The sequence below is a fragment of the Rhipicephalus microplus genome, chromosome 3 (assembly GCF_043290135.1).
Source record: "Rhipicephalus microplus isolate Deutch F79 chromosome 3, USDA_Rmic, whole genome shotgun sequence".
In the NCBI taxonomy this organism is placed as follows: Eukaryota; Metazoa; Arthropoda; class Arachnida; order Ixodida; family Ixodidae; genus Rhipicephalus; species Rhipicephalus microplus.
The window spans coordinates 102,207,705-102,231,959 of NC_134702.1; the positions used below are offsets into that span (position 1 = coordinate 102,207,705).

Sequence of the window (24,255 nt, forward strand, 5' to 3'; positions counted from 1 at the left end):
GGAACTTTGACGAAATCGACGCCGCGATCAAGTTCATCAGCGCATCAGAAAAAAAGATTGAACAGTTCGAAAGCGAAAGAACGAAGAGTGTTTGTGGCTCTGTGAGCGGAGTATTTTGTGACATCGGCGCACTGACATCGATGGTAAGCCGTGCTGTTTGTCCAACATGCCACACCGCTGGACTCGTCGTTCGCGACACCGCAAGTAAACGTAAGGGCCTCTCTTCGTTCCTCGAGCTGCACTGTGATAACAGTGAGTGTCCTGAGTCAGTGGTTTCTGCCGCGCATAGTTCGCGGCGTGTTCTGCCGGAAAGACAGCCCACCGATGCCGGTGATGACTGGAGCTACCGAAGCGGCAGCTCGCGTGACAGCTTCGCTGTCAATGTGAAGGTAGTTGTGGCTGCGCGTGCAATAGGCATTGGGCATGAACAGCTGTCGCGTTTTTGCGCTATTCTTGGACTGCCAATACCTATGCATCATAAGACTTTTATTGCAATTGGCAAAAAAGTTCATGCTGCAGCTACCAAAGCTGTGCAAGAAAACCTGGCGAAAGCGCGGATGATAACTAAAGAGAAAGTGGATGGGGCTGATGTTGCTGTCATGTATGATGGCACATGGCAAAAAAGAGGGCACAAGAGCCACAATGGCATCAGCACTGCTGTGTCTGTGGACACTGGTTTGTGCCTAGATTTTGAAGTGCTATCGAATTACTGCCTTGCCTGTAGCCGGCACCAGGACTTGGGTGATGAGGAGGAAATATGGCAAGCATTCCACACACCTGTCTGCGAAAAAAATACAGAGTGCTCCTCTCATGCCATGGAGACTGAGGCAGCTTTGCGCATATGGGGCAGGACATCCTCATACACAACACCATTGCGCTTCACCAAGTTCCTCAGTGATGGGGACAGCAAAGCTTATACCGCTGTCACTGAGGCCAAGGTATATGGTGAAGCTGTTGTGGACAAGGAGGAGTGCACAAACCATGTGGCCAAGCGTCTAGGCACTGCACTTCGGAAACTGCCAACAAGACTTCCACGAGGGGAAAAGCTGACAGATGGCACAATTCAGAAGCTGCAGAACTATTACCGTATTGCAATCACAAACAACAGAGGTGATATTCTGAAAATGCATCGTGCCATCTGGGCCTCATATTTCCATTCATCATCGAGCAACACAGCAGGCAGCCACCGATACTGTCCAGAAGGGGCGACTTCCTGGTGCAAGCATAGGCGAGCTGAAGCGCTTGGGGAGGCCCCACCCGACCACACACCAATCTTGACCAAGGCTCAAGGATTGGCTGTGCTTCCCATTTACAAGCGGCTCACAGATGAAAAGTTGCTGGTGCGTTGTATCCAAGGGAAGACCCAAAACGCTGCAGAATCTTTGAACAGCAAAATCTGGTTGTTGTGTCCGAAGACTAAGTTTGCCTCCCGGACAACAGTGGAAACTGCAGCTGCTATGGCCGTGTTGTGGTTCAATAAAGGACATTCAAGCTTTGAACACGTGCTAGAGGAGCTTGGTGTAGTCCCACCAGATCAACTGATCACCCTGGGCCAATCCCGCGACCAGAGGAGAATCGAAAGAATGTCTGCGTGTGAAACAGCCGAGGCAAGGGCCCATCGGCGGAACGTGGCAAAGAAAGCGCGCCTTGATGACTCCCTTCTCAAGCGGCGAGAAGGATCCACATATGGAGCAGGACAATTTTAGGTGCTCTAGCTGTGTCCCTTCTATGATATCACCAAGTTTTGTGCAAATCGCACTGTGTAATCATGAGTAAACATATTTACAACTTTCAAATGCATTTTTCTCGATTTCCATTTTGAGGTAATTCTCTCATCTTGTGCACAATCTTTTTTAGGCATAAAATAGTCCTATCTTGATGAAATTTTGCACAGAGCTTAATCAGCCACTCTAGAATACAAGTATCTACTTTAGGTTGCATTATACATCACAGATTTTTTGTTACACAACTTGATACACTGATAGAGAGATGTAAAATATGCATTTAGTACTTTTAATTTTTTTTTTTAATGTAGCAAATAAATTTTCTGTTTGAGGTACTTTTCTGTATTGTACTGCTCAAGTGCAGCAGAATGAGCCATTTTGCAATTCTGTGTGAAAATTTTTAGTAAGCTTTATTATGTGCACAAAAAACACTATATTTTGATATCAAAGTTGTAGTAACTCCGGAACTACTATAGCTATCAAACAAATAATTGCAGTTATGAAATCAGCACTGCAAGCTTTACTAACACCTAAAATTTCAAGGAGCTGGGTTATGAAATAAAAAAAAACCTTTTTCGAGTAGCATCTCCCCTTAAGAGAGTTCCTGGCCGCATAGCTTGATTCTGGCACAATGCAGAAATCTCATGTTTGTGTTTCAAAGAATATTTCTGGGCTTTCATTCTTGTCAGGACAGCATTTCTGCATTATGATTTTGTAGACGTTAGCCTTGAAATCAGAAGCAGTCTACAAAATCAGGACTTTCTTGTGACTAGAATGTAAATAAGGTTTCTTGTTTTATAACGGGTGGCTTTCCTTCATTTGTCTAAATATTGTGCACCTCCTCAGCAATCGCCAATGAGAAGATGAAGCTCTACGGTGTCCAGTTCCACCCCGAGGTCGATCTGACGCCCAAGGGCAAGTCCATGTTCTCCAACTTCCTCTACGACATTGCTGGCCTCTCGGGCAACTTCACCCTTCAGAGCAGAGAGCTCGAGTGCATTGAGTACATCCGAAGAACTGTGGGACAAAGCAAGGTCTTGGTAAGTATCAACTCGCACCTTTTTCGTGTTTATCTACGGTAATTGCTTGGGCTCATGAAGACACCCATAGGCAAATGCTTTTCGTTTTACCTTTCATGAGCAATATCTTTTGCTAATTTGGTAACTCCATTATTCTTGTGTCCTTTAGATGCTGGTGAGTGGCGGCGTGGACTCGACCGTGTGTGCTGCTCTCCTGCACAAGTCCCTTCGGGAGGACCAGGTGATAGCACTTCACATCGACAATGGCTTCATGCGCAAGGATGAGAGTGTACAGGCAAGGCATGCTTCCCATCGAATGCCACTTTTACAAAGGGACTTGCATGTCTGTTATAGGTGTCTGTTCGGTGTTAACTTCCAGCATATGCTTTCCACGCCTTTCTGTTTCTGACCAGGTGGAGCAGTCGTTGAGGCAGCTTGGCTTGCGCCTGAGAGTAGTCGACGCGTCGCACCAGTTCTACAACGGCACCACTACAGTGCCGATTGACCCCAAGGACCCGCAGCGAAAGCGTACCACCAAGATGCTTTGCCAGACGGCACATCCCGAGGAGAAGCGCAAGATTATTGGGGACACCTTCATGCGGGTACGTGCTCCCCTAGCTTTAATACAGTATTGGCTAAGAGAATTGAAACAGCTGATCATGCATTTGCACAGACTGTTATTGACTGGTGATTCACTTCAGAAGAAGGATACTTAGGGCCTCTTATTATGGATCGCCGAGATAAGTGATGGTGAATGCCTTTAGGCTGAGTTTTTCTTTTCCGATTCTACTCATATTTTTCTTTTCCTTTTTTATCTCTTGTTATCATTTCTTATCAGTTGTTCATTTAGCATTATATATGGGCTTTTGAATGCTGTGATCTAATGTTATGAATGGTTATCCATCCACATAACTCTCTATTTTTGCCTGGTGTTGTCGTTCTCTAATTCTATTTCTCTCTTTGTTTGTCTTTATTATATATATAGTTACCTATTTCTTTATATGTCTCTGTCGGCCCAGTATGTTGTACTTATATCAATACCACTGAATTGGTCCTACTAACGTAAATTGCGGTGCAACATATTGCATACACTATGGGCTCAGATTTGTGTGCACTTTAAATAACCTGAGGTGGTCGAAATTTCCGGAGCCCTCCACTACGGCGCCTCTCATAATCATATGGTGGTTTTGGTACGTTAATCAATCAACATACTGCATATATAGCACTTGTCGCAATTCTTTATTTGTGATACCATGTGTGTCATTGCTGAGAGAGATCACATTCCCCGTCTCAGAATACACTCGAGACCTCAATAATTGTTGGCCTCGGTGCCATCTCGGCCATTACAGGTGGCCAACGAAGTTATCAGTGAGCTTCAGCTGAACCCGGAAGAGGTGTTTTTGGGCCAGGGAACACTGAGGCCCGACCTCATCGAGAGTGCCTCGCACCTGGCTAGTGGCCAGGCTGATGCGATCAAGACTCACCACAATGACACCGATTTGGTGCGGCAACTGCGGGCACGGGGTCGTGTTGTGGAACCCCTGAAGGACTTTCACAAAGACGAAGTTCGAGCCCTTGGCAGGGACCTGGGCCTGCCCAGCGAGCTTGTCCAGAGGCACCCCTTCCCTGGTCAGTGACAAGGTCATTTGTATTCCAATAGAAATATGCTGCTATAATATAGCAAAACCTCGTTATTCGAACTCTGTTATATTGAAATCCCTCTGAATTCGAAGGATTTTTGCGGTCTCATATTTTCCAAAGTAAATTATAGGAAATAACTTGAAGTGGTGGCCGGCACCTGTTCGGTTAAATTGAAAACTTTGGGGGCCGCGTGCCAGTTCTAGAACCCGATTTGGCCGCGAACCAGCGGAAACGACGGCCAATAATTACCACAAGGCAATGCAACATATCGATACTAATGAGTGGCAGCTGAAGCACCCCAGTCTCGCTACTTCTAGTGCAAAAAAAAAAAAGAAGAAAAAACGGTTTCGTAGACAACCAAAACGTGTGCCTACGGAAAACGAGCCGTGCTTCACTGCAATGTAGCGGTGACACGCGGCCAGCTTATTGCATGTTTCTTGCAACGTCAGCAGGTCATGATTTACCTATTCTTTCTAAGATTGTAAAGAAGCTAATAAAGAAAAGTTTAGCGGAAATCGCGATGTATGCGAACCTCCGATTGCCGGTAGCGCCAGCAATTCGCGTGTTTGCACTGCTGGCAGAGTTCTTGCCAGCAGTGCAGTTCGAAAGTTTCAAAATCCAAGTTCAAAATTCAAGTAAACCAAGTTCGAAAGTTTCAAAATAATTTTTTTCCAGCCAGAACACATTGTGATCTTCGTCGTACTGGCCATTAATAAATTTTTAATTATAATAGAATGTGCGAATGGTCGCATCATGACGTACTGATGCAGCGAAGAGCAGGCAACATGCTGGTCACGTGTCACTACTGTGTTGCAGTGAAGATGTTTTGTTTTCTGCAGGCGCAAATTGCAGTCTCGCATGACCACATTTTTTTTTTTTTTCTCGGTAGCAGCAGCGAAGTCCACTGCTCCTCCATGTTCGCGGCAAAATAAAGACCAGGTATTGCTGGGAAACATAACCTTTGGAGCTACGAGCTAGCCAGCACAGCAAACGATGAGCACCTACTTTGAATGGTTCTAAGTTCCTTGCCCCACTTTTTGTATGTTCTGTTGATTCGAAAACCCACATAATTCGAAGCTTTCTCGCGGTCCTAGTGGCTTCAAATTAACGAGGTTTTACTGTATTTTAAATAATTTTATGGTTTAAAGGTCTCTTTTTTTTTATCGCGATAGCGGACACTTGGTGGATTTTCGAAGTTGTTGTCCTGTGACGTACATGTATGTGTATGTATAAAAAATGCACAAAGAAAAATAATTCACAAGAATACAATCTCGAAGTGCCCCATTGAGAATTCGAACCAGTGACCCCTCGCTATGTGGCATGCCGCCTCTGGCAACCCATCCATGCACTATATTTGCACCGACGTAATAATGGCAGACCATTTATTTCTAAATATAATGAAATTGACAAATTCCCATGAAAATTCGTTATAAAAAGTATTTTATTATACGGAAATTTGGTACAAAAATTCGAAAAATGAACGCACAAATGAAGCAACAGCACTGAACACAGAGCTAACCCAAAAGACCTAGTTAGTGGAAAGAAACTGCATTATTGCGATAGAAATTATGTGGACACTCGGCGGGATTTTGCCGTCGCCGCCATGACCCGTAACAAGCTCAAATTGAGAACATGTCCCCGCGCATCGTCAGTCGCTTGAGTGGCAACCAAGAACTTCGAATTTAAGGGTGGGGTCGTGATCGCTGGCGCACGTGCAACTCGGGAAGCATCAGTCTTCTTTTAAAGCGAAGAGACTGTGTGAAAAGGTCACTTTTTTTTTGAAGCGGCTGTATTTGCTTACATCAGCGTTTTGTAGGAGTTCCCCAATATCAGACCCAAAAAAGTGAGCTGCCAGTCTTACTTTGCATAACATTACAATTTGGTGCTAGATCGCATTTATTGTATTGCATTCAACACATTGTCATGTTATTACCAGAGCTAATCGGCTAATCACAAAGGCTGCGGTGCCGCAATCTCGTGGCGCGGTGCAAGACGTCGTAACGTGTGGCGAGTAGATCTTTGAAAATCCATCGTTGTCGCCATGGTCTCGAAGAGTTTCCATCAGCGCCTAAACTGACATGCCCTCGGTGGTGATGACATGGTTGTCCACATTTAAAGAAAGATAAACAAAAATAAGCAAAGCAAAACGTCGTCGAGGGCCACTGCATGCGCGTGCAGGGAAACCGTGCCCACGCACAGGGCTTTGAAAACGAAGAACGAATGACACGGATGGTGCGGGAAAACTATTCGGTAAAGTGCCTCCATATGCAGCTCGACCCCACATTTGCAATGCTAACTAAAAGCGTGACACTGCGAACTTTTTGGTACATACAGCATTGCAAATATTCGCACGAGCATAATTTCCAATCAAGTAGTTAGAATAGTATTTATCGCATATAAAACAAGAGCTTATTTGTAATGACCCAATGAACCTACAGAATATTTTTTAAATTAAAACAAGGCATATGTGAATGTCATCTTTTTCGGTTTGACATGATGTGCAAGCACCTTTGAATAGTGGCAGAAATTGAATTTTGGTAGGTAAAATGTACTGAAATATGCGAGCATCATTTAGTGCCACAGTCAGTCAGGCTGCGCTGACTGACGCTGCCATGTGTAGTTCACATATGTACACCATAAAGTAGAAAAGGGGGATAGCCGCCGTGGTAGCTCAGTTGGCAGAGCCCCGGACGTGTTGTTTGAAGGTCGCAGGCTCGTAGCCTGCCCATAGCAAGTTATCTTTTCGTCCACTTTTGTTTTGTCACATTTACATTAGAATTATCTCATATAACATCCGCTATACTTTCCTTGGCATGATTGTCTGTTAAATCTTACTAATATTGTGGCTAACAGAGAACGAGCCCTTAAGGGGGGACACGGGTCTTAAAAGGCCAAAAATTGCGAAAAAATCGACTTTTTGAAGCTGACATTTTCGAAATCTGTGCCTATTTTTGCACTTATCTGAGAAGTTTCTAGCTTCTCGCGTCATTATTTCTGGCGCAAAATCAATTTATAACATCCCTGTGAGATGAATGTGAGCGCAAATTGACACTAAAATCGCGCTTTTTCCGCGCCAAACTGTTGCCGTTACACACGAGCTATCCTGTTCATCTTGGTCTTGTTTGGAAGGGTCGTTCTTCATCTTCAATTTCCCAACACCGCTGGCTCACCTTGCTCATTGGCTTTTTAGCGAAAACGCGTCATCGAGAAGCACTAGCACGCGATTCAATTGGCTGCTTGGGGCACGTGACCAAATTTAGGCATCCTATTGGCCAAGGGGCGCTTTCGGCGTCTGCTTCACTATCATTACGCACACGGACATGTGCCATTTTGTCATAGTGCTACTGACTGCTTGCGGCAGTAAAGAAGTTTTGTGCTACAGTAATTTGTGAAGCGGGTGTGGCGGTGGTTCGTTCGCTGTGAACTTCAGAAAGATCCCCGCTATGGCTCAGGACAACGAGGATAACGAACTCGACGCGGTCAACAGCGGTCGCCGAGTCACCGGTGTAGGCCTAACTCACGTAGGAGCCCGTTGGTTGCCGACAACGTTACTGAGAACGGCTGTGTTTTGAAGCCTCATCAGTTAGAGGACGGCAAGTAAAAAGCAGAAGTGAAGCTACCAGAGATATCAATCTTGTGTAGTGACGGAACAGAAGTGCAGTCTTATCACTAAACCCACCTATGTTGTGGTTCCCCCCGCCTGACGAAAGGACCTTGAACAGGTCGTCAGAGTGGAGTACGCCGCGCGTCGACCAACAACAGAAAGTCCATTCGTTCGCAGTGAACATGCTCGCGGCCCTCGCATTGGAAGCTACTGGCAACAGGTAGACTGCTTTTAACGACGTGTTCGCATCGTTGTCGCGATCTTCGCTCGAAAATGCTGCAGTCTTACGTGAAAAGGAAACTAACACCTTGGCACTCGTGTAGCCTCGAAATTGATAAGGGAGGGAGCAACTTCGGTTCGCGACACTTACGGGTAGCTTATTCTGGACCAGCCGGAAAATATCGCCATGTTATTCGACGGATTGTGGATGACGCACGCACATTTGTCGCACATCGCCGTCAGTACAGTCACCGCACTGATAAGCGGCCTCGCGGCAGACGAGGACACGGCGACAACTTGCTACAGGACTAGAAGAAACGACACGCTCGTACAAACAATCGGTCCTATTAAATTCCTGGTACATATTAACTGACTAAAAGTATGTGTGCCATGATATTTTTCTCTCGGAACGGCGAAATTAAGTTTTAACAGCATTATTCTCAAAGCACAGATTTTGACCACTTTCTTTTGCTTGTTCGGTAAAAGTGGACCTAGGACAGCTAGAGCTGTAATTGTTTTTGCACAATGTAGCTAAATGTGCACAAAAAACAATGCTTGGAGCCCATTTTTAATGGGCAGCTTCATTTTTTTATTTTAATATAAAAATTTCTGTATTTGGTTACATGCAATGAACTTTAGTGTGCTGTAATTTGAGAAGTACTTGTTCATTTTTCGATCAGCTTGCAGCATTGCACTCCTTAGGCTTTCCAGTATTCATTTATATGTCAATGACTATGTAATTATAAGTGCATACATTTTTACAGTAAAAATGTTAGAATTCTTTGTTTTCTTCATTTTCTCAAAATGGCAATATAGTACACTCTGCATGAAAATTACTGCAATATATCTGAAACTATTACAGGTAGCAGAATATTTTATTTTGCAGCATGAAGGTATATGTTTGGAGCACACATGGGAAGCAGATTTTGATTTCTCTTGATGCAAGTTTTTCAAACTAGTCTTTTGTGTGACCACACAATGGCCACATTCAGGGCTGTGAAGTTTAGTGTACTGTAAAGTAAGAAATAATGACCCATTCAAAAAAGTGCTTCTTATGTTGCATGTCTTATGCTTTCTACTGTCAATCCCTATGTTATTTATACATTTTTGACAGGTGGTTATTTTTCTATTATGGTAAGAACAATAGAAATTGTTATCTTGAATATTTAATTAACTAATGAAGCTTCAGAAAAAATAACTACATTTTTAGAATCCGGACAACAAAATAAATAAGCATGCCAACTTTTGTCACACTTGGTTAAAAAATAAATGAGAGCCCTAAGCCCCAAGAAGTTGAAAATCTGCCCAAAAATTGCATTTTCTCTCTTATCATTTTTGCGTTCCCACTTCCCTTCTGCATTTATCAGCAGAGTTTAGCTTCAAAATTTCACTTAATTTTTAAGTTATAACCCACAAAGAGAGCAACTTTGCGAAAGCTGACTTTTAAATTGAAGTGTAAACTAGCCGTACTTTAACCGCCGACGGCACACGAACTACACTCCACCAGCGCCATTTTGGTCTTGTTGTAAAGGTCGCACTTCTAGCTTTCTTTCTTTTCCAGTAGACAACTATGTTCTCCTCGCAAAAGAAAAAAGAAAACATAGTCAAAATTGTGCAGCGCGTGATTCTATTGGTTGCTTGACACACGTGACCAAAATGGCACTTCCCGATTGGCCAGGAAAATTCGCTGGCAGTGTCCGCCACCATTTTGAAGGGGTATCGCCCTTGCAAAGGTGCCTTGACTCGCATCCCTGACGTGCTTGCACATCTGGTACGCCTGGGGGTGCAAAAAAGTTCAGATCGCAGCATCGTTTTCGCCGTTCACTGAAGAACGGCAGAAAATGATGCTGCGATCTGAACTTTTTCGCACCGCCGGGCGTAACGAGAGGCGCAAGCATAATAGGGATACGAGTGAATCGCAGCATCATTTTTGCCGTTCACGGAAGAAGGGCAGAAAGCCCAATGGTGATACTACTGTGTCGCGGGAGCAAGCACGGATGTTTGATAACGCTGTCTTGATAATGCAGTCGTAACCGAAGATGGTTCTTCACGCATGCTGCGTGGACGGTGGCCGTCCGTTTACTGAAGATGTTATCAATGGAGGAGTGTGCTAGATGGCTTCCTCCGATAGGGGACGCTTTGTGAATTGTTAACCACGCCGATGCTATTTGCAGCGGTGAAGTGCGCGTAGACACGGGCCTCCCTGACAGCGCTTGTTACGTCGACTCCGGCCGTTAGCGGGCAGACGTAGATGTGATCAATGCCAGTAAAGTTCGAGACACGCGCGACTGCGAGACAACCACGACGCTTGAGGATCTTTCGTTGGTGTTAGCAAGAGTGCGAAAAGTTGACCGCTTTTCGTAGTCAAGTGGTGCGGCAGCGAGGCAAGATGCCAGCAAAGCAAGACTCGGAATTCACACGAAAGCCTCCAATCCGTGATTTGGAGTTTGTTGTCAAAGGAGCAGCAGGCTTCTCTTTTTGCTTTGCAAGCTGCTGCTTTGCTTTGCCAGCTGCTGCTGCAGAGGCTGTGCTGTGCTTCAACACGGGCAATGTCAATAAATTTGGTGCTATTCTAGAGTAGCTGGACACCTGGACATCACAATATTCAATAGCACATCCCTAAGGGCACTGTCGTCAGAGTTCAACCTCAAACATAAAGAAGCGTCCCAAAGTCGGAGAAAGCTGGTCAAGAAGAAGCATAAGGATGGGATGCATTCACATTACAGTTGAACCCCGCTACAACTAACGCCGCTACAACGAAAAATTCACGATTCCCCGTCAGCAGTCCATAGGAGCCGATGCATAAATATTGTCGCCACAACGAACACCTTTTCTTCTGCCATCCCGCTTCGACGAAATTTCCCAATACGATTCCAGGCTTAGATATTTATTGCTATGCAGTAAACCCAATATTTAACATTTTGATGCATTTTCAGAACCTGAACATACGTTGACGAAGTCTTAAAAACGCGTTGACACCACCAGAAACCACCGCTGTTAAGCAAGCATAGGTGCCGCCATTGCTCGATAGCGATGGCAATGAGGCTGCCCTGCTTTGCCAAAAGACGGCAGCTTCATTGCCATCGCTATCGAGAAATGGGGGCGCTCACACTTACTGAACAGCGATGGTTTCTGGTGGTGCCAACGCGTACTTTAGACTTCGTCGACGTATTTTTAGTTTCTGAAAATGCATAAAAATGATAAAAATTGGGTTTACTGTATAGCCGCAGAGGATCCGAAGCTGAAACTCAGTTGCTTAGTTCATGGTTTCCTTCGCGCAGCTGCTGGGTGCATATGCGGACGGATGCCTTTTTCGATTCCAATGCTTATAATTTTGTTCACGCATGGCGAGTGTGGTAACTAATCAAAGCAGCTGTTTGTCCGCATTATCAACAAAATCAGCTAGCCACGAGTGATGGATTATAAGAATGGCATAAAATGAGGCAAAAGTCACTGCTTCACGATACCCTGCTGCCATTTCGGCGTTTTGACGGTGGACAGCTGCTGGTGTTAATGTGTTAATGCAGCTGTTTGGTTCGTTCACGAAAGTGGTTATAGTGACTGTTCCAGCGTGCTTTTCACTATGACCTCGATATGCATGGGTGAGAATCGTGTCGTGACGCTGCTGGGAGAGAATAAAAAGAAGCGGACTCTTTTGAATTTTGGGAATAAACGTTTCTTTGTTTTGTTAGTTCAGATCGGCTATATTTTTTCGATTTCACTATAACAAAATTTTCGCTTTAACGAAAGTTTTTCCGCGCCCCTTTAGTTTCGTTTTAGCGGGGTTTGACTATACCCCTGGTGCATTTTCATAAGTTTTTATAATTATTCTTCAATAAAGTTGTATCGAAAAGTTTTTCCTATTATTCTCAAAACATCAATTTTGGCACATTTGCCAAGTTGGAGGGAAAATAATTTCTGTTCCATTTGAGCTATCAGGATAATTCTCTTCTTGCCAGAAAGATAAATGCATGCAGTATACAATAGGCCTATTTTGAATTTTTTAGTTGGGTCACTTGCATAATTAGTAAAGGTGGCTTTTTTTCTCTGAACATTGATGTCCTGTAACTCTTGTTGAAATCGGCCCAGCAAATTGATTTTTAGCATATTGCACTCCTTAAACATCCTACATTGTTTTTACACTGTCGCCAATGTTTTGGTGCTTCCTGCTCGGATGCTAATTAGGCTGCAAACGAAGGACCCAGGTTTTACATCGATTGTGAAGTATTTTGGAAACTACTTGACCTATCAAAAAAATTAATTACATATTTAGAATCTACACATCTGAATACACAACCTGTGAAAATTTTGTTCAGATCTATACATAAAAAAAAAGTTGCCCATTAAATGTAGCCTCCCCCCTTAAATGTACACTGCTTCTCAATGAACTGCTTGAAATTTCAAATATAGTTAGACCTATGCTCATGCTTCCCTTCTTTGCTTCCCAGGACCTGGCCTTGCCGTCAGGGTATTATGTGGGGACGAGCCCTACATGGAGAAGGATTTCTCTGAAACTAGTGTCTTGGTCAAGATCATCATCGACTACTCGAATTCTCTAAAAAAGGTGGGTTCATGCCGTCCAAGTACAGTCGAACCCCTTTAAAGGAGACACGCATCGGGGAGCAGTTCTTGTCTTTTATATTAGGTGCGTCTCATAAGCAGGGTACCACACATTCAGTCCTTGATCAACTCGTATTGCAGTGCTCGCACACTGGTGTCTCCGACACCCCTTTGTCTCTTACGTGTCTCTTGCGTAGGTGTTCTACTGTAGTTAGTTTTGTTTAGCATTTTTTGCTTGAACCAGCAGTTTTTGCTTTCAACTTCAGTTGCATTTACTAAAAATATTGAAAAGGGTTTACTTGGGCAGTTTTTGAATGTTTTGTAATACAAAAATTCGTCAGTATTCGAATTTTAGTGACTGTCTTTAGTGGTATTTCGCCCTGGCAGATTGCAGTTATTTATACTATTCGATTGCAAGGTTCTTGCATTTTCAAACTTTCCTCTTGTGTTCTTTTACTTCTGCAGAAGCACTCCCTCATCAACAGAGTTCAAAATGGTGCATCCGAAGAGGAGTGCGAGTTTCTCAGTCGCGTTTCGACGCAGTACAAGCTTGTATCCACCCTGCTGCCCATAAAGAGTGTTGGTGTACAGGTATGTGAGAGTTTGATCATTCAACCATTTAATCTATAATTTTTTGTGGGTGCATGCTTACAGTTGAGCACTTTTGACAGTTACGATGTTTGCATCCTGGGCAGAGGGGGAGCAGTGCTGTGCCACTTGTGCCAGTCTGCACCGAACTGTTTTTGTCGCACCAAACGCTACCAAAATGGCATTTTAGTGCAGTGGAACCTCGATCTTGCATTCCGGTAGTGAGACTACCAGCATTTTACGACCAGTCTACTTGGTCCTGTCAAAACTATCGCCACAATAAGGTATTAAAAACATTGATCATAGGATGCGATTTCATGGCGACCCTACCATACCAATGCGTCTCTGAGACTCCCCAAAAGAAAAAATACTATCTTGAATTTGTCGAACATGGGTTCAAAATGAAAGTTCACCTTGATGTGATGATTGCAGCTTTTTAATACCAAACTTAAGTGCTTGTAGTTGACAGAAAAAAAGGGGTGCGATAGAGAGGTAAGTACAATTTGTTATTATAGAATGGCAAATTAACCTTCATGGCAGTTCATTTCCTGTTTTAAAATCTCTTCTTGATACTTCCACAAATGCATGTGTATTTGAGAGCTGTTATTTAGATAAGATTGATATGCACGGAGTTAATATACAAGATTGATATACATGGAGTTGATATACAAGATATACACAAAGTTGCTTGTAATTGTCAGTAAGGTAGTCCTTCACAGCTGAATATTTTTCAGTTTTCAGCCTGTAAGAACATTTACTGGTCTCTGTGCTACTGAAGATCTTTTTTTGTTTGCCCTGCGCATGGTTGCAGTCCTTGAGCAAGCGAAAGGGACATGTTGCAGCTGTCGTCAGTGTGAGAAGTAGCTTTCCCTAGACATCAGTTTTCATGATGAAAGTGGCACGTCATTGATTGCTCTTCATTGGAGACAGATACAATGCACGAAGGTCATAGCCGCACTCAAAACGATCCTGTGCGAGCGTGTCAGTCATGAATTTACGTGGCAGCTGAAAAATCTCCATCTGAAGTTACCTACATGCTGAAGATGAAAGCCTCAAATTGAACGTGACACTCCTAAAGGAACAAAAAACATGGGTGTCCAGTGAACACAAACAGCATTGGATTGGGGCAAATACATTTTATTCAGTTCAAGTACTTGATCTCGGAGGTGCCTCAGGACAACACACTATTTTTTCATCTGAGGTTTGAAATATTAAGCCCAAAGGAGGAGCGTCTTTCTTTAGGTTCCTGCATGTTATGGTTAGTGCACTGCACTAAATCATTACCTACCGTGACGTGTAAGCGCTTACTAATGTGTAATGCTTTTCATTAAAAAATGCATGCAGGTTTTTGTTTTCTGTTTATGTACAATGACGTCATACAGTGCTGCATGACTCTCTGTAAAACTTTTCGATGTTGCCAGTTATACCAGAGGAATGTGCAATTGTGTGTCTGTGTGTGTGTAACTAAGGGACAAAATGCCGCTGTCGTGTTAGTTTGTGCCCACTTGCCTCTCTTATATGCTTTTTTGAATGACATTTATGTGCGACAGTAAAGTCAAATTCATACCATGCCCCTTTCCTGACCCTCTCAATATGTCTTAGTTGACAACAGCATAGAAACTAAAGTTCTTGTTTGTACAACACTTCACCTGCATGAAAACCGTTTATGAAAGAGCAGCGGTACCATTGGCAGTATTGTAATATTGGGTTATTAAGGACCTTCGGCTGCCATGATTGTCAAAAACTTGCACAGCCCTTTAAGCAATGATAGGACAGGTCCAATGGAGTGAAGGCATAGGGTGTCTCCCTTGGATGATTCGGGGTGCCCCCTTTGCAGGCACTTAGGCTTAGGAGAACTTTATGTTTTGCTGGGCACATGGGTTCATTCTGGAATAGATTGGAGTGCTAAAGGACGAGACAGTAAAAAAGACAACAACAAAAGCGTGCATGAAGTCGTATTGTCTTTTTGCGTCTTGTCTTGGTGCTCAATTCGATTTCGAAGAACTTTGTTTTGCTTTCAAGTATACGACCGGAACGCATTGAAGTGTTCAGTCAATTGTACCCCAAATGCAGAAAGTTTTGTAAAAAGAACTAGAAAAAAGGGGGAAACTTTCATAGAGATATTGAAGAAGGAGGAATCATTGAATAAAAATTGTCGCTGAAGCCAAAGTTTGAATGAGAGAACTTGTCTTAACTAGTCTTCTTGTTGAAACGTTGCCTACACTGACAGTCCTTGCTCATCAACTTGTCATTTATTGTGTGCATTGGAGTGCTAGAACAAAAAAAATATTTAAGCTACGATTACCAGTTGAACTTGCCCAACTGATCGTTTACCTCATTTCATTGGTTGTCAGCATGCCAAATTGTTTCTGCTTTTGTTGTGCCTTGTCGCAGGGTGACCGACGAACGTACAGCTACGTGGTGGGCCTCTCATCAGCCGAGGAACCCAGCGACTGGGAGGACATGATGTGCCTCGCTAAGCTCATCCCCAAGATATGTCACAACATCAACAGGTACCGTGCTCATGTCGCATACTCAACGAGGCACAAGATAAGGCAACTACAGAAGTTAAGGGGAGATGCTACTCGAAAAACGATTTTCTTTAATAAGAGTCTGAATTTAACACAAATTGGCATGCTGGTAGAGTTCTTTCTCCTCTTTTCAAATATGTCATTTATTTTCATGTAGATTACTTGGTTTTCTTTCTGCAGGTCAGATACTGCAAAATTATGGCCATTGTTATGCAACAATTCTGACCTATAAAAATTTGAGATAAAGCATGCAGATATAGCTGACTATGATCCTTTGGAACTGTAGAGTGCAAAAAACTATATAAATTTTGTGTGTAAAAAGGTGAAATACAATAATAAAATAGAAAAATTTACTATGGCTCTAGTTGCCAAGGGCTTTCAATGTTACGTAATTTTTGAAAAACATAATCAAGCAGCACTGACAATCTAAATAGATACTTGCACTCCATGGGCCTTCATCATGCTATGTGCAAAATTTCATAGAGGTATCACAATTCTAAGTATACGAACTAGCGTGTATAAGAAGCACAGATCACACAAAACTGCAAAAGGAGAAAAACGCATTTGAAAGTTTGAAACCTTTTTTTTTTATCACAGAGTTGTTAGAAATGCATAATCTTTGGCCATAATGTTCAACAGAACTTTGAAAAGCACTGCAAGTTACTAGAACTGTCCTGCAGCATAGGTTGTGCCCTCACGGTCCTTGCAAGCACTCTCTTCTAGCCGTGCCCTTTTCACTCCACGACGATGGTGGGTCCTTGCTTCTGCTGTCAGACGCTCAGACATTCTCTTGATGCGCCTCACATCGCGGGAATCACTGAAAGTAACTAGATCTCTAGATGGCAGTATGTTGAGCTCTTCCAGGATGTGCTCGAAAGTAGCATGACCCTTGTTGAACCACAGGATTGCCATAGCTGCGGCAGTCTCGACAACCGTTCGGGAGACAAACTTAGTCTTGGGGCAAAGTAGCCAAATTTCGCTGTTCAGGGATTCCGATGCGTTCTGGGTTTTCCCTTTGATGCATCGAGCAAGGAGCTTCTCATCCGTTAGCCGCTTATAAACGGGCAAAACAGCCAATCCCTGTGCTTTTGTCAGGAGAGGTGTGTGGCGTGGTGCAGGTTCACCAAGTGCTTCAGCGCGTTGATGTTTGCACCACGACTCTGTTCCTGCAGGGCAAAACTTGTGGCTGCCAGCATTGTCAGTAGAGCATGAGTGGAAGTACGAAGCCCATACTGCAGTGTACATATCCCGTACACTCCCCCTGTTGCTTGTTATGGCAATCTGATAGTATGTTTGGAGCTTCTGAATGGCTGGCTCTTTCATTTTCTGCCCTTGTGGTAATGGTACATGCAGCTCCCGTAGCGCGGTGCCAAGTCTCTTGGCCACATGATTAGTGCAGTCTTCTTTTTCTATATTGACAGTACCAGAGACTTTTGACTCTGCAACTGCACTATATGCTTTGCTGTCACCGTCACTCAAGAATGTCATGAAATGCAGTGGGGTGTCATAAGTCAATGTTCTCTGCCAAATGTGCATTGCAGCCTCTGTTTCCATGGCATGGGAGGAACAGTCTGCATTTTTTTCACAGACTGGGCCATGGAATGTTTGCCACACTTCCTCGTCTGGGCCCATATCCTTGTGCCTACTGCATGTCAGGCAGTAATTTGATATGACCTCGAAAAGTCTAAGCAGAGGCCAGTATCTAAGGAGATAACTGCGCCAATCCCGTTGTTGCTTTTGTGGCCCCTCTTCTGCTAAGTGCCGTCGAACATAACAGCCACATCAGTTTCGCCTGCTACTTCTTTCGTCAACTCTCTGGATCGGCGCAAGTTTTCACTCACAGCTGCCATGGCAGCGGTATGCACCTTCTTTGCTATCGAAAAAAATCCTCGGTGGTGCATTGGCTTTGGGAGTCCAATAATGGAGCGAAATCTCGACAATTGCTCATGCCCAATGCCGACAGCGCGTGCAGCCACCAGCGCCCTCACATTTACAGCGAAACTATCTCGGGAGCTCCCACTGTCGTACCGTTGGCTCACTCGGCTGCTGCCATCCGCCGTAACACGCAGTGACGTATAGGAGCACGAAAGAACAGTCGCTGAGCATTCGCTGTTTTCGCAATGAAGTTCGAGGAGCGACGAAAGTCCCTTGCGCTTTTCTGCCGGCTCCCGAACGGCAAGTTTTTGAATACCGCAAGCAGGGCATGCCGCACCTGCCACAAGTGCCGTCAGCAAGAGGGTGTCGCACAAAACTGTTGTTGCACAAACCTCATTGCGCCGTCTTTCGTCTTTTTCGAAGAAGCCGAGCTTCTTTTCCGAAGCACTGACGAAAGAAAGCGCAGCGTCAATCCCTTCATCGCAGCCACGGTCGCTCGCGCACTCGTTGATGCCGCCGTCAGGCCTAGCACACGTAGGCGCGTTCTCGTTCGTCGTTGTCGTTCGGGGCGCTTTACGCCGCCTTCCCTTGAACTTGTGCTTCGTTCGAAACTTCTGCGGTCTCATGTTGCACTTTTTCGGGCTTGTCATCGCGGAAATATGCGTAGACGCGCAGAAAAGCAGACGGACCAAATGCCGATGGCCGCCACCAACACAGCTGACAATGACTCGGTAGCCAATGGGGATGCGGCTTAGGGTGCCGCACGTTTCAAACCGCTCAAACCACGTGATAAAAAGGCCTCGTTTTTTATTTTTTTTTGCCCACGTACGAAACTGGCGGTCGTCGGAGCTGTAAGAAGAAGGCCGGACGCAACTTTCCCAACCGATCGCGACGGCGGGCGGCACTGCGACGGGGAGCAGCGCCCAGTTAAAGATGGCCAATATCGGCGCAAATTCACGAAATTTTGAGCCACCGCAATGCCTTCATACATATTTTTTTGCATTTTGCGGTTCGAATTTAGTTTTGAAATTTTCACAGATGGAAGAAGGTTTGAAGATTACAATGCAATAAAAATCAGAAATACGAGAAATTTCGCTAAAAACGCGATTTTTCGACTCGCATCTCCCTTTAACAACTACACTAGAACACTCATACGTGGCTGGATCTTTCAGGCTAGTTGGCTGAAACGTCTACTTGCTAATGCTAGGGGTTCCCTGAAAGCTAGCAAGGTGGCTTGTTGCTTGCTTGCTCGTGGTTCTAATTAAGGGGACCCTGAAACGATTTTAGGCATTTTGTACAAACACATAGGACCTGTTGACCAAGTCCCAAGGGTTTATTTTTATAGTATGTATGGTGGCCAAAAGAGGTGTCAGCAACAGCTGTCAGCGATGCAGAATTTTTTCGTGACACCTCGCCGACGGCATCATGGTTTCATTGGTAACCGCATCTGCGCCTGTTGGCGAGATCGGCAATTTGTGGCGGTGTACAGGACAAATGGGTATGACAGTGCATATGGCTCGCGGAGAAACGTGACATGCGGTTATCGCTCACTAACAATGCGACACACGTTTATCTGTGGCGAGAAACTCTGCCTGCATCTCTCACTCACAAAAAAGGTGGCGTTTATCGCTGGAAAAAGAAAGGACATGCATTTCTTGCTTTAAAGGACAGCATGCCCTAAAAGCACTTGCTGACTAGGCATTTCAAAAATTCAGATTTCCGCGAAGCACCATGGGTGTTCCATGGAAAAGCTGCAAGTGCTGTGTAGGCTAGCTACACTTCGCGAGGAACTAAACCACATGACCAGTCATATGCGCCCTACGCATGCACCCACAAGCGTCTTCACGCGTTGTTGCGCTCGCCTGTTCGCCATTCCTACCATTTGTGCGTTCCGCCTTGCTTGCTAACAGTGGTGTGCGCGATTTGCGAAGCTGCTCAAGGGATGCCAAGATGCCACCACTACACCAGCAACAGTACAGGGCTGCTTTCAAACGGCAAGCAATCCTCTATGCAGAGTGGGAACGCAACGTTGAAGCAGGGCAGAAGTTCAACGTGTATGAAAGTGCATGAGGGAAGTGAGAAAATGGAGGACTAAGGTCTTCGCGTGCACTGCGAGACGCCGTTCCTTTTGCGGACTTAAGTCTGGACGATAACCTGTCATTGAGGAGGCGGTTTGAAATTACCTTCACGATTAGAGAAGCAAAAGCAGAGTGCTTTCAACAATGATCTTGAAACAAAAACACAAACTGTTACAAAGGATTTGTGCATCCCGCTGACAGCTCAAACTAAGTTGTTTGAGTGAAGTGGTGTAATGGGTTAATGATGATGGGTTAATTGGTATGAACTGCCAACCGGCATGATCTGCGTGGCGTTTTCCATGTGCGGCATCTCGGTACCACTAGCAACCCTTCCGACGGCGAGCAGCTGCAGTGGCTTACACGGCGGCAATGAGCATGGCTGCTGCATCCTTCTCTCAAGCGATGACGAGTCGAAAGTGATGTTTCACGGTGAAATAAATGTTTCGTTGCATCACTCCTTCTTTCGAAAGACTCATTGGTGTGCTATGACCACAGCATGAGGCTGTGTTCAGAGTAAATTTTGTTTTTGCTTAGAAGGGGTTGCAAGGTGGGGGGTCAACTTGCAATCGGCAATATTTGGTAGATTACATACACGTGCATCTTTGTTTTGAAATCGCAAAAATTTGGTGTTTATTAGAATGAAGAAAATATTGTGTCTGAATAAAAGGTTGCCATCAAAGTTTACCATAGAGTTAGCGAACTGGCTAAGAATGCCCTATTCTAACATGAGAATTCTCGCACTATAACCTGGGCTATTCCCTGTTCTACAATTGCACAGGGTGGTTTACATCTTTGGCGGCCCCGTGGCATTTCCGGTCCAAGACGTGACGCCGACGTTCTTGACGCCTCTGGTGCTGAGCACGCTACGGCAGTGCGACTTTGTGGCGCAGCGGGCGCTGCGAGCGTCGGGCTACCAGCCAGCGCTGTCGCAGATGCCGGTGATTCTGTTGCCGCTCCACCTCGACCGCGATGTCGTTAGTCGGCAGCCGTCGTGCCAGCACTCGATCGTCATCAGGACGTTCATCACTCAGGACTTCATGACCGGCATCCCCGCCACGCCCAACAAGCACCTACCCCTAGATGTGAGTGTGCTCTTTTGTTCTTGCTTTGTGCTTTGAATGGCAATGCTCTTCTTTTAGGTGATTTATAATTTTTGCTTTGGCTGAAAAGGTTGTTGCCATAGTGGTATTTATTTATTTATTTATTTATTCAAAATACCCTGCAGGCACAACAGGGCATTGCATAAGGGGAGCTTTAAAAGAATATGTACATGGCTATGAATTAAAACTTAGATTGAAAAAATAGCATCGGAGAAAAAATTGTTGTAAAATATGCAATGCCTAACAGTGACAACGATAAAAATAAAAGAACCAACACAGCAGCAATGAAACTCAGATAATGACAGATGCAAGATATTGACTGTAAAGCAGGCTATAAAAAGGTAAGCACAATTTCTAAAGAGATGCTGGGTTATTAAAGTCAAAAGCAATACAATTGCTCAAGAATACACATCTAATTGAAGGGCATGTTAGCATTCCAATCTTCTAAAAATTACTAAATAAAAGAAGAGAAATGAATCAATGGTAAAAAAATTAGACAAGAAACTAGCAATCCTTAAACAGGCAAGTACAGAACTTTATGTGAATAAATTGAGCAGTCAATCCTGGAAATGTGTTTTTAGAAGCTGCTGGAATGTTTCTTTATTGCATTCATCTACCATGTCATCTGGAAAGCCGTTCCACATGCGGATGATGCGGGGGAGGGCAGATGAGTTAAAAATGTCTGTTCGATCATAGATGAGCGTGAATGAAAAATGATCGTGCAAACTCTTTGATGCGAATACAGATGTTTGCAAATTTATACTGTTCTACCTGCTGTTATACAGGCTGAAACCCTCCGAATTAACGAGCATTTGACACCACTGGAAGTACAATACACAGTATTGCAGGGACAGCAATGCGAGTTCAAGTTAGCCGAATTTCTTGGTTAAAAAAATCCAAATAAGGGAGGTTTTATGGTATTCTAGAAAATAGGCTGGTACAGCTAAAAGGCTCATGTAAAGCAATGATGTTGGGTTGGCATAGATGAAAAAACTGTCGAATAGGCAAACTCTGGATGCTATCGAGCTCTCCGAGTCAAACACTGAATAATTGATCAGAGTAGAAGCACGTCTGCACCTACCATGGCGGCCGAGCGAATATGGTGCGTGACTGCTCACCCAAAGGCCGTAAGAATGAATCCCAGCCCCTATGACCACATTTAGATAGAGGTGACATGATAGAGGTCCGTGTGCTTAAATTTAGGTGCGTGTTAACGAGCACCTGTTGGTCGAAAATTCCACAGCCCCATCACTATGGCAGCACTCATAATCACATTGTAGATTTAGGATGTAAAACTGGTATATTTATTATTAGAAGCAAGTTGGCTGTAGGTGGACATTCAATAATGCATGCAAGTCTTGAACCATACGTTCCAGTGACCTTATTTCCAGAACCTTATAGTAGTTCAAAGGCTAGTGGCACATGACATAAAACATGCATGGACAAACAAGCACACTCACTAAATGGACATGGTGCTTACTATTGTAAAGTTGAATGCATTGCAGTGTTGTTCACTGCTGAGGCACTGCTGTTTCATTTGAAGGAAAACTGTAGAATAAATTTATAACAGACATAGTCCATAGCGGCTTATGCAGTACTAAACTGAATCACTTATGTTAAACCATTTTAATTGTCTTCATTCCAATGTTGTGCAGGTAATCAAGAAGATGGTGGGTGAAATCCAGGCCGTTCCTGGTATCTCCCGCGTCATGTATGACCTCACGCCCAAGCCTCCGGGAACGACAGAGTGGGAGTAGACACACACTGTGCGCTTGTGATGGCATTGGCTCCATTGTGCTCTGCCCTTGCAGCTCAGGGCCCACCCGCCTCGACTGTTCAGTTTGTTTTGACTTTTTGCTGTCGCGTTTTTTTTTCATGCTGTCCAAGCAGCGTCTGTGTGAGACGGAGTTAATTGCGTTTTAGACTTCTTGAATCGGATCGCTGTTGTTCCATTTGTTAATTTTCTCATTGTTTTAATCCCAAAGGCACTTTTTTACGAGTGGTTTCTTGTTGCCGAAGTGAGGTGTTAAACAGCTCTTCAGTGAGTAAACCTGACATTGTTTTCAAATTTCCCTGTTGCAGCTCCAGTTCTGTTCATTGCTGATTGTCAAATAAATTTCTCGCTTTCTTTCCATTTTATAATGTTAAAAAATGAGAGAAACTGTAAGGCTATGGTTGGCTATGTTTCATCTCATTCAAAGCAGCTTGTAATATCTGCAGCGTTACCATTTGCTCTGAAAGTGCTGCATGGACATTTTCTCTCATGTGAGTCAGTTGCGCTACTGTAAAGTTTTTATGGCTTCATATTGGGGAACTTGAGTGTAGTATGTACCAGCTCTTTTCTTTATGCGTTGCTTTACCATTGTGCGAATGTTGGGCACTAGTGGCCTACAGATTTCTATGACCTTCATCAGTTCTTGCTGAAAACGTAATATATAATAAATCTTTTCTTTGGTTCTGAGGTTCTGTAAAGTGAACTGCTGCCTGACGGAGCGCACTGGGGCCTCGAGAAGGCCGTCGAAAGCAGTCTATTGTAGTACAAAAAGTGCAAGGAAGTGATGTGTCTGAGCTGCTGACAAGCCTTTGCTAATAAGTGGCATGTGCAGGACGATTTGGTTAAGCAAGTGGCGCCCAAGAACTGAGTGAGGTGAGCAGTGTCTCTGTAGAATGTTGCTAGGTGAAAGTGATTAAAGAATATGAAATTGCATTGTGACTTTGTGTTCTTTCCTTACCCTTGTCAGCTCTCGTATTGGTATCAGAATCGTGCAGTGAACATGGAAGTTTTTGTGATGAAGGAGGCTTGCACTTCATTATGCCTCTATTGTGTCTGTACGTGTACTTCAGTAACCCCTGCCACGAAACAAAACGTACTTTCTGAAGCAGAGACGCGGCTTTCATATTGCTAAAGATGCCAAAAAAATGTCAGATTTTTTGTTAGCTGTCTGCATTTCTATCTCCGAGCTGATTCTGCGGGTTGCGCTTCTGCTGCGCGAGCTGCAGAAGCGCAACCCGCAGAATTAGCTCGGAATGATTGATTTGTGGGGTTTAACGTCCCAAGAATCGGCTCGGAGATGAAAGCACATTAACCCACAAGTTAATGTGCTGTGGCTCGCTAGTGCAAGCCGCTGGTTTCTAGCTAATTTTGCCAGCACGTTCTCGAACAAGAGCGGCGTGCGAGTGCACTGCAGTCCTCTTGCGTTCTTTGATGGGGTTACCTTCCACTGAACAGCCACAAAATGTTCAGGTTTACATTTCTGGTAAAAGTACACTTATACCCCTGTAACACGACCACCACCTAACTCTGTAAACTCCATCA

The 24,255-nt window shown here is 44.2% G+C and overlaps 1 protein-coding gene across 3 annotated transcripts in view; it reads left to right on the forward strand.

The window, feature by feature from the left end:
* Positions 1-23,646, forward strand: part of bur (GMP synthase burgundy) — a 38,537-nt gene extending 14,891 nt beyond the window's left edge. For all 3 annotated transcript variants that reach the window (XM_075890067.1, XM_075890068.1, XM_075890069.1), the window contains exons 6-14: positions 2,571-2,764; positions 2,913-3,038; positions 3,157-3,345; positions 4,093-4,372; positions 12,656-12,771; positions 13,233-13,358; positions 15,750-15,868; positions 20,618-20,921; positions 22,595-23,646. In XM_075890067.1, coding sequence (XP_075746182.1) covers positions 2,571-2,764; positions 2,913-3,038; positions 3,157-3,345; positions 4,093-4,372; positions 12,656-12,771; positions 13,233-13,358; positions 15,750-15,868; positions 20,618-20,921; positions 22,595-22,696 — 1,556 coding nt within the window. In that variant the 3' untranslated portion in view covers positions 22,697-23,646. The remainder of the gene's footprint in view (positions 1-2,570; positions 2,765-2,912; positions 3,039-3,156; positions 3,346-4,092; positions 4,373-12,655; positions 12,772-13,232; positions 13,359-15,749; positions 15,869-20,617; positions 20,922-22,594) is intronic.
* Positions 23,647-24,255: the final 609 nt, after the last annotated feature.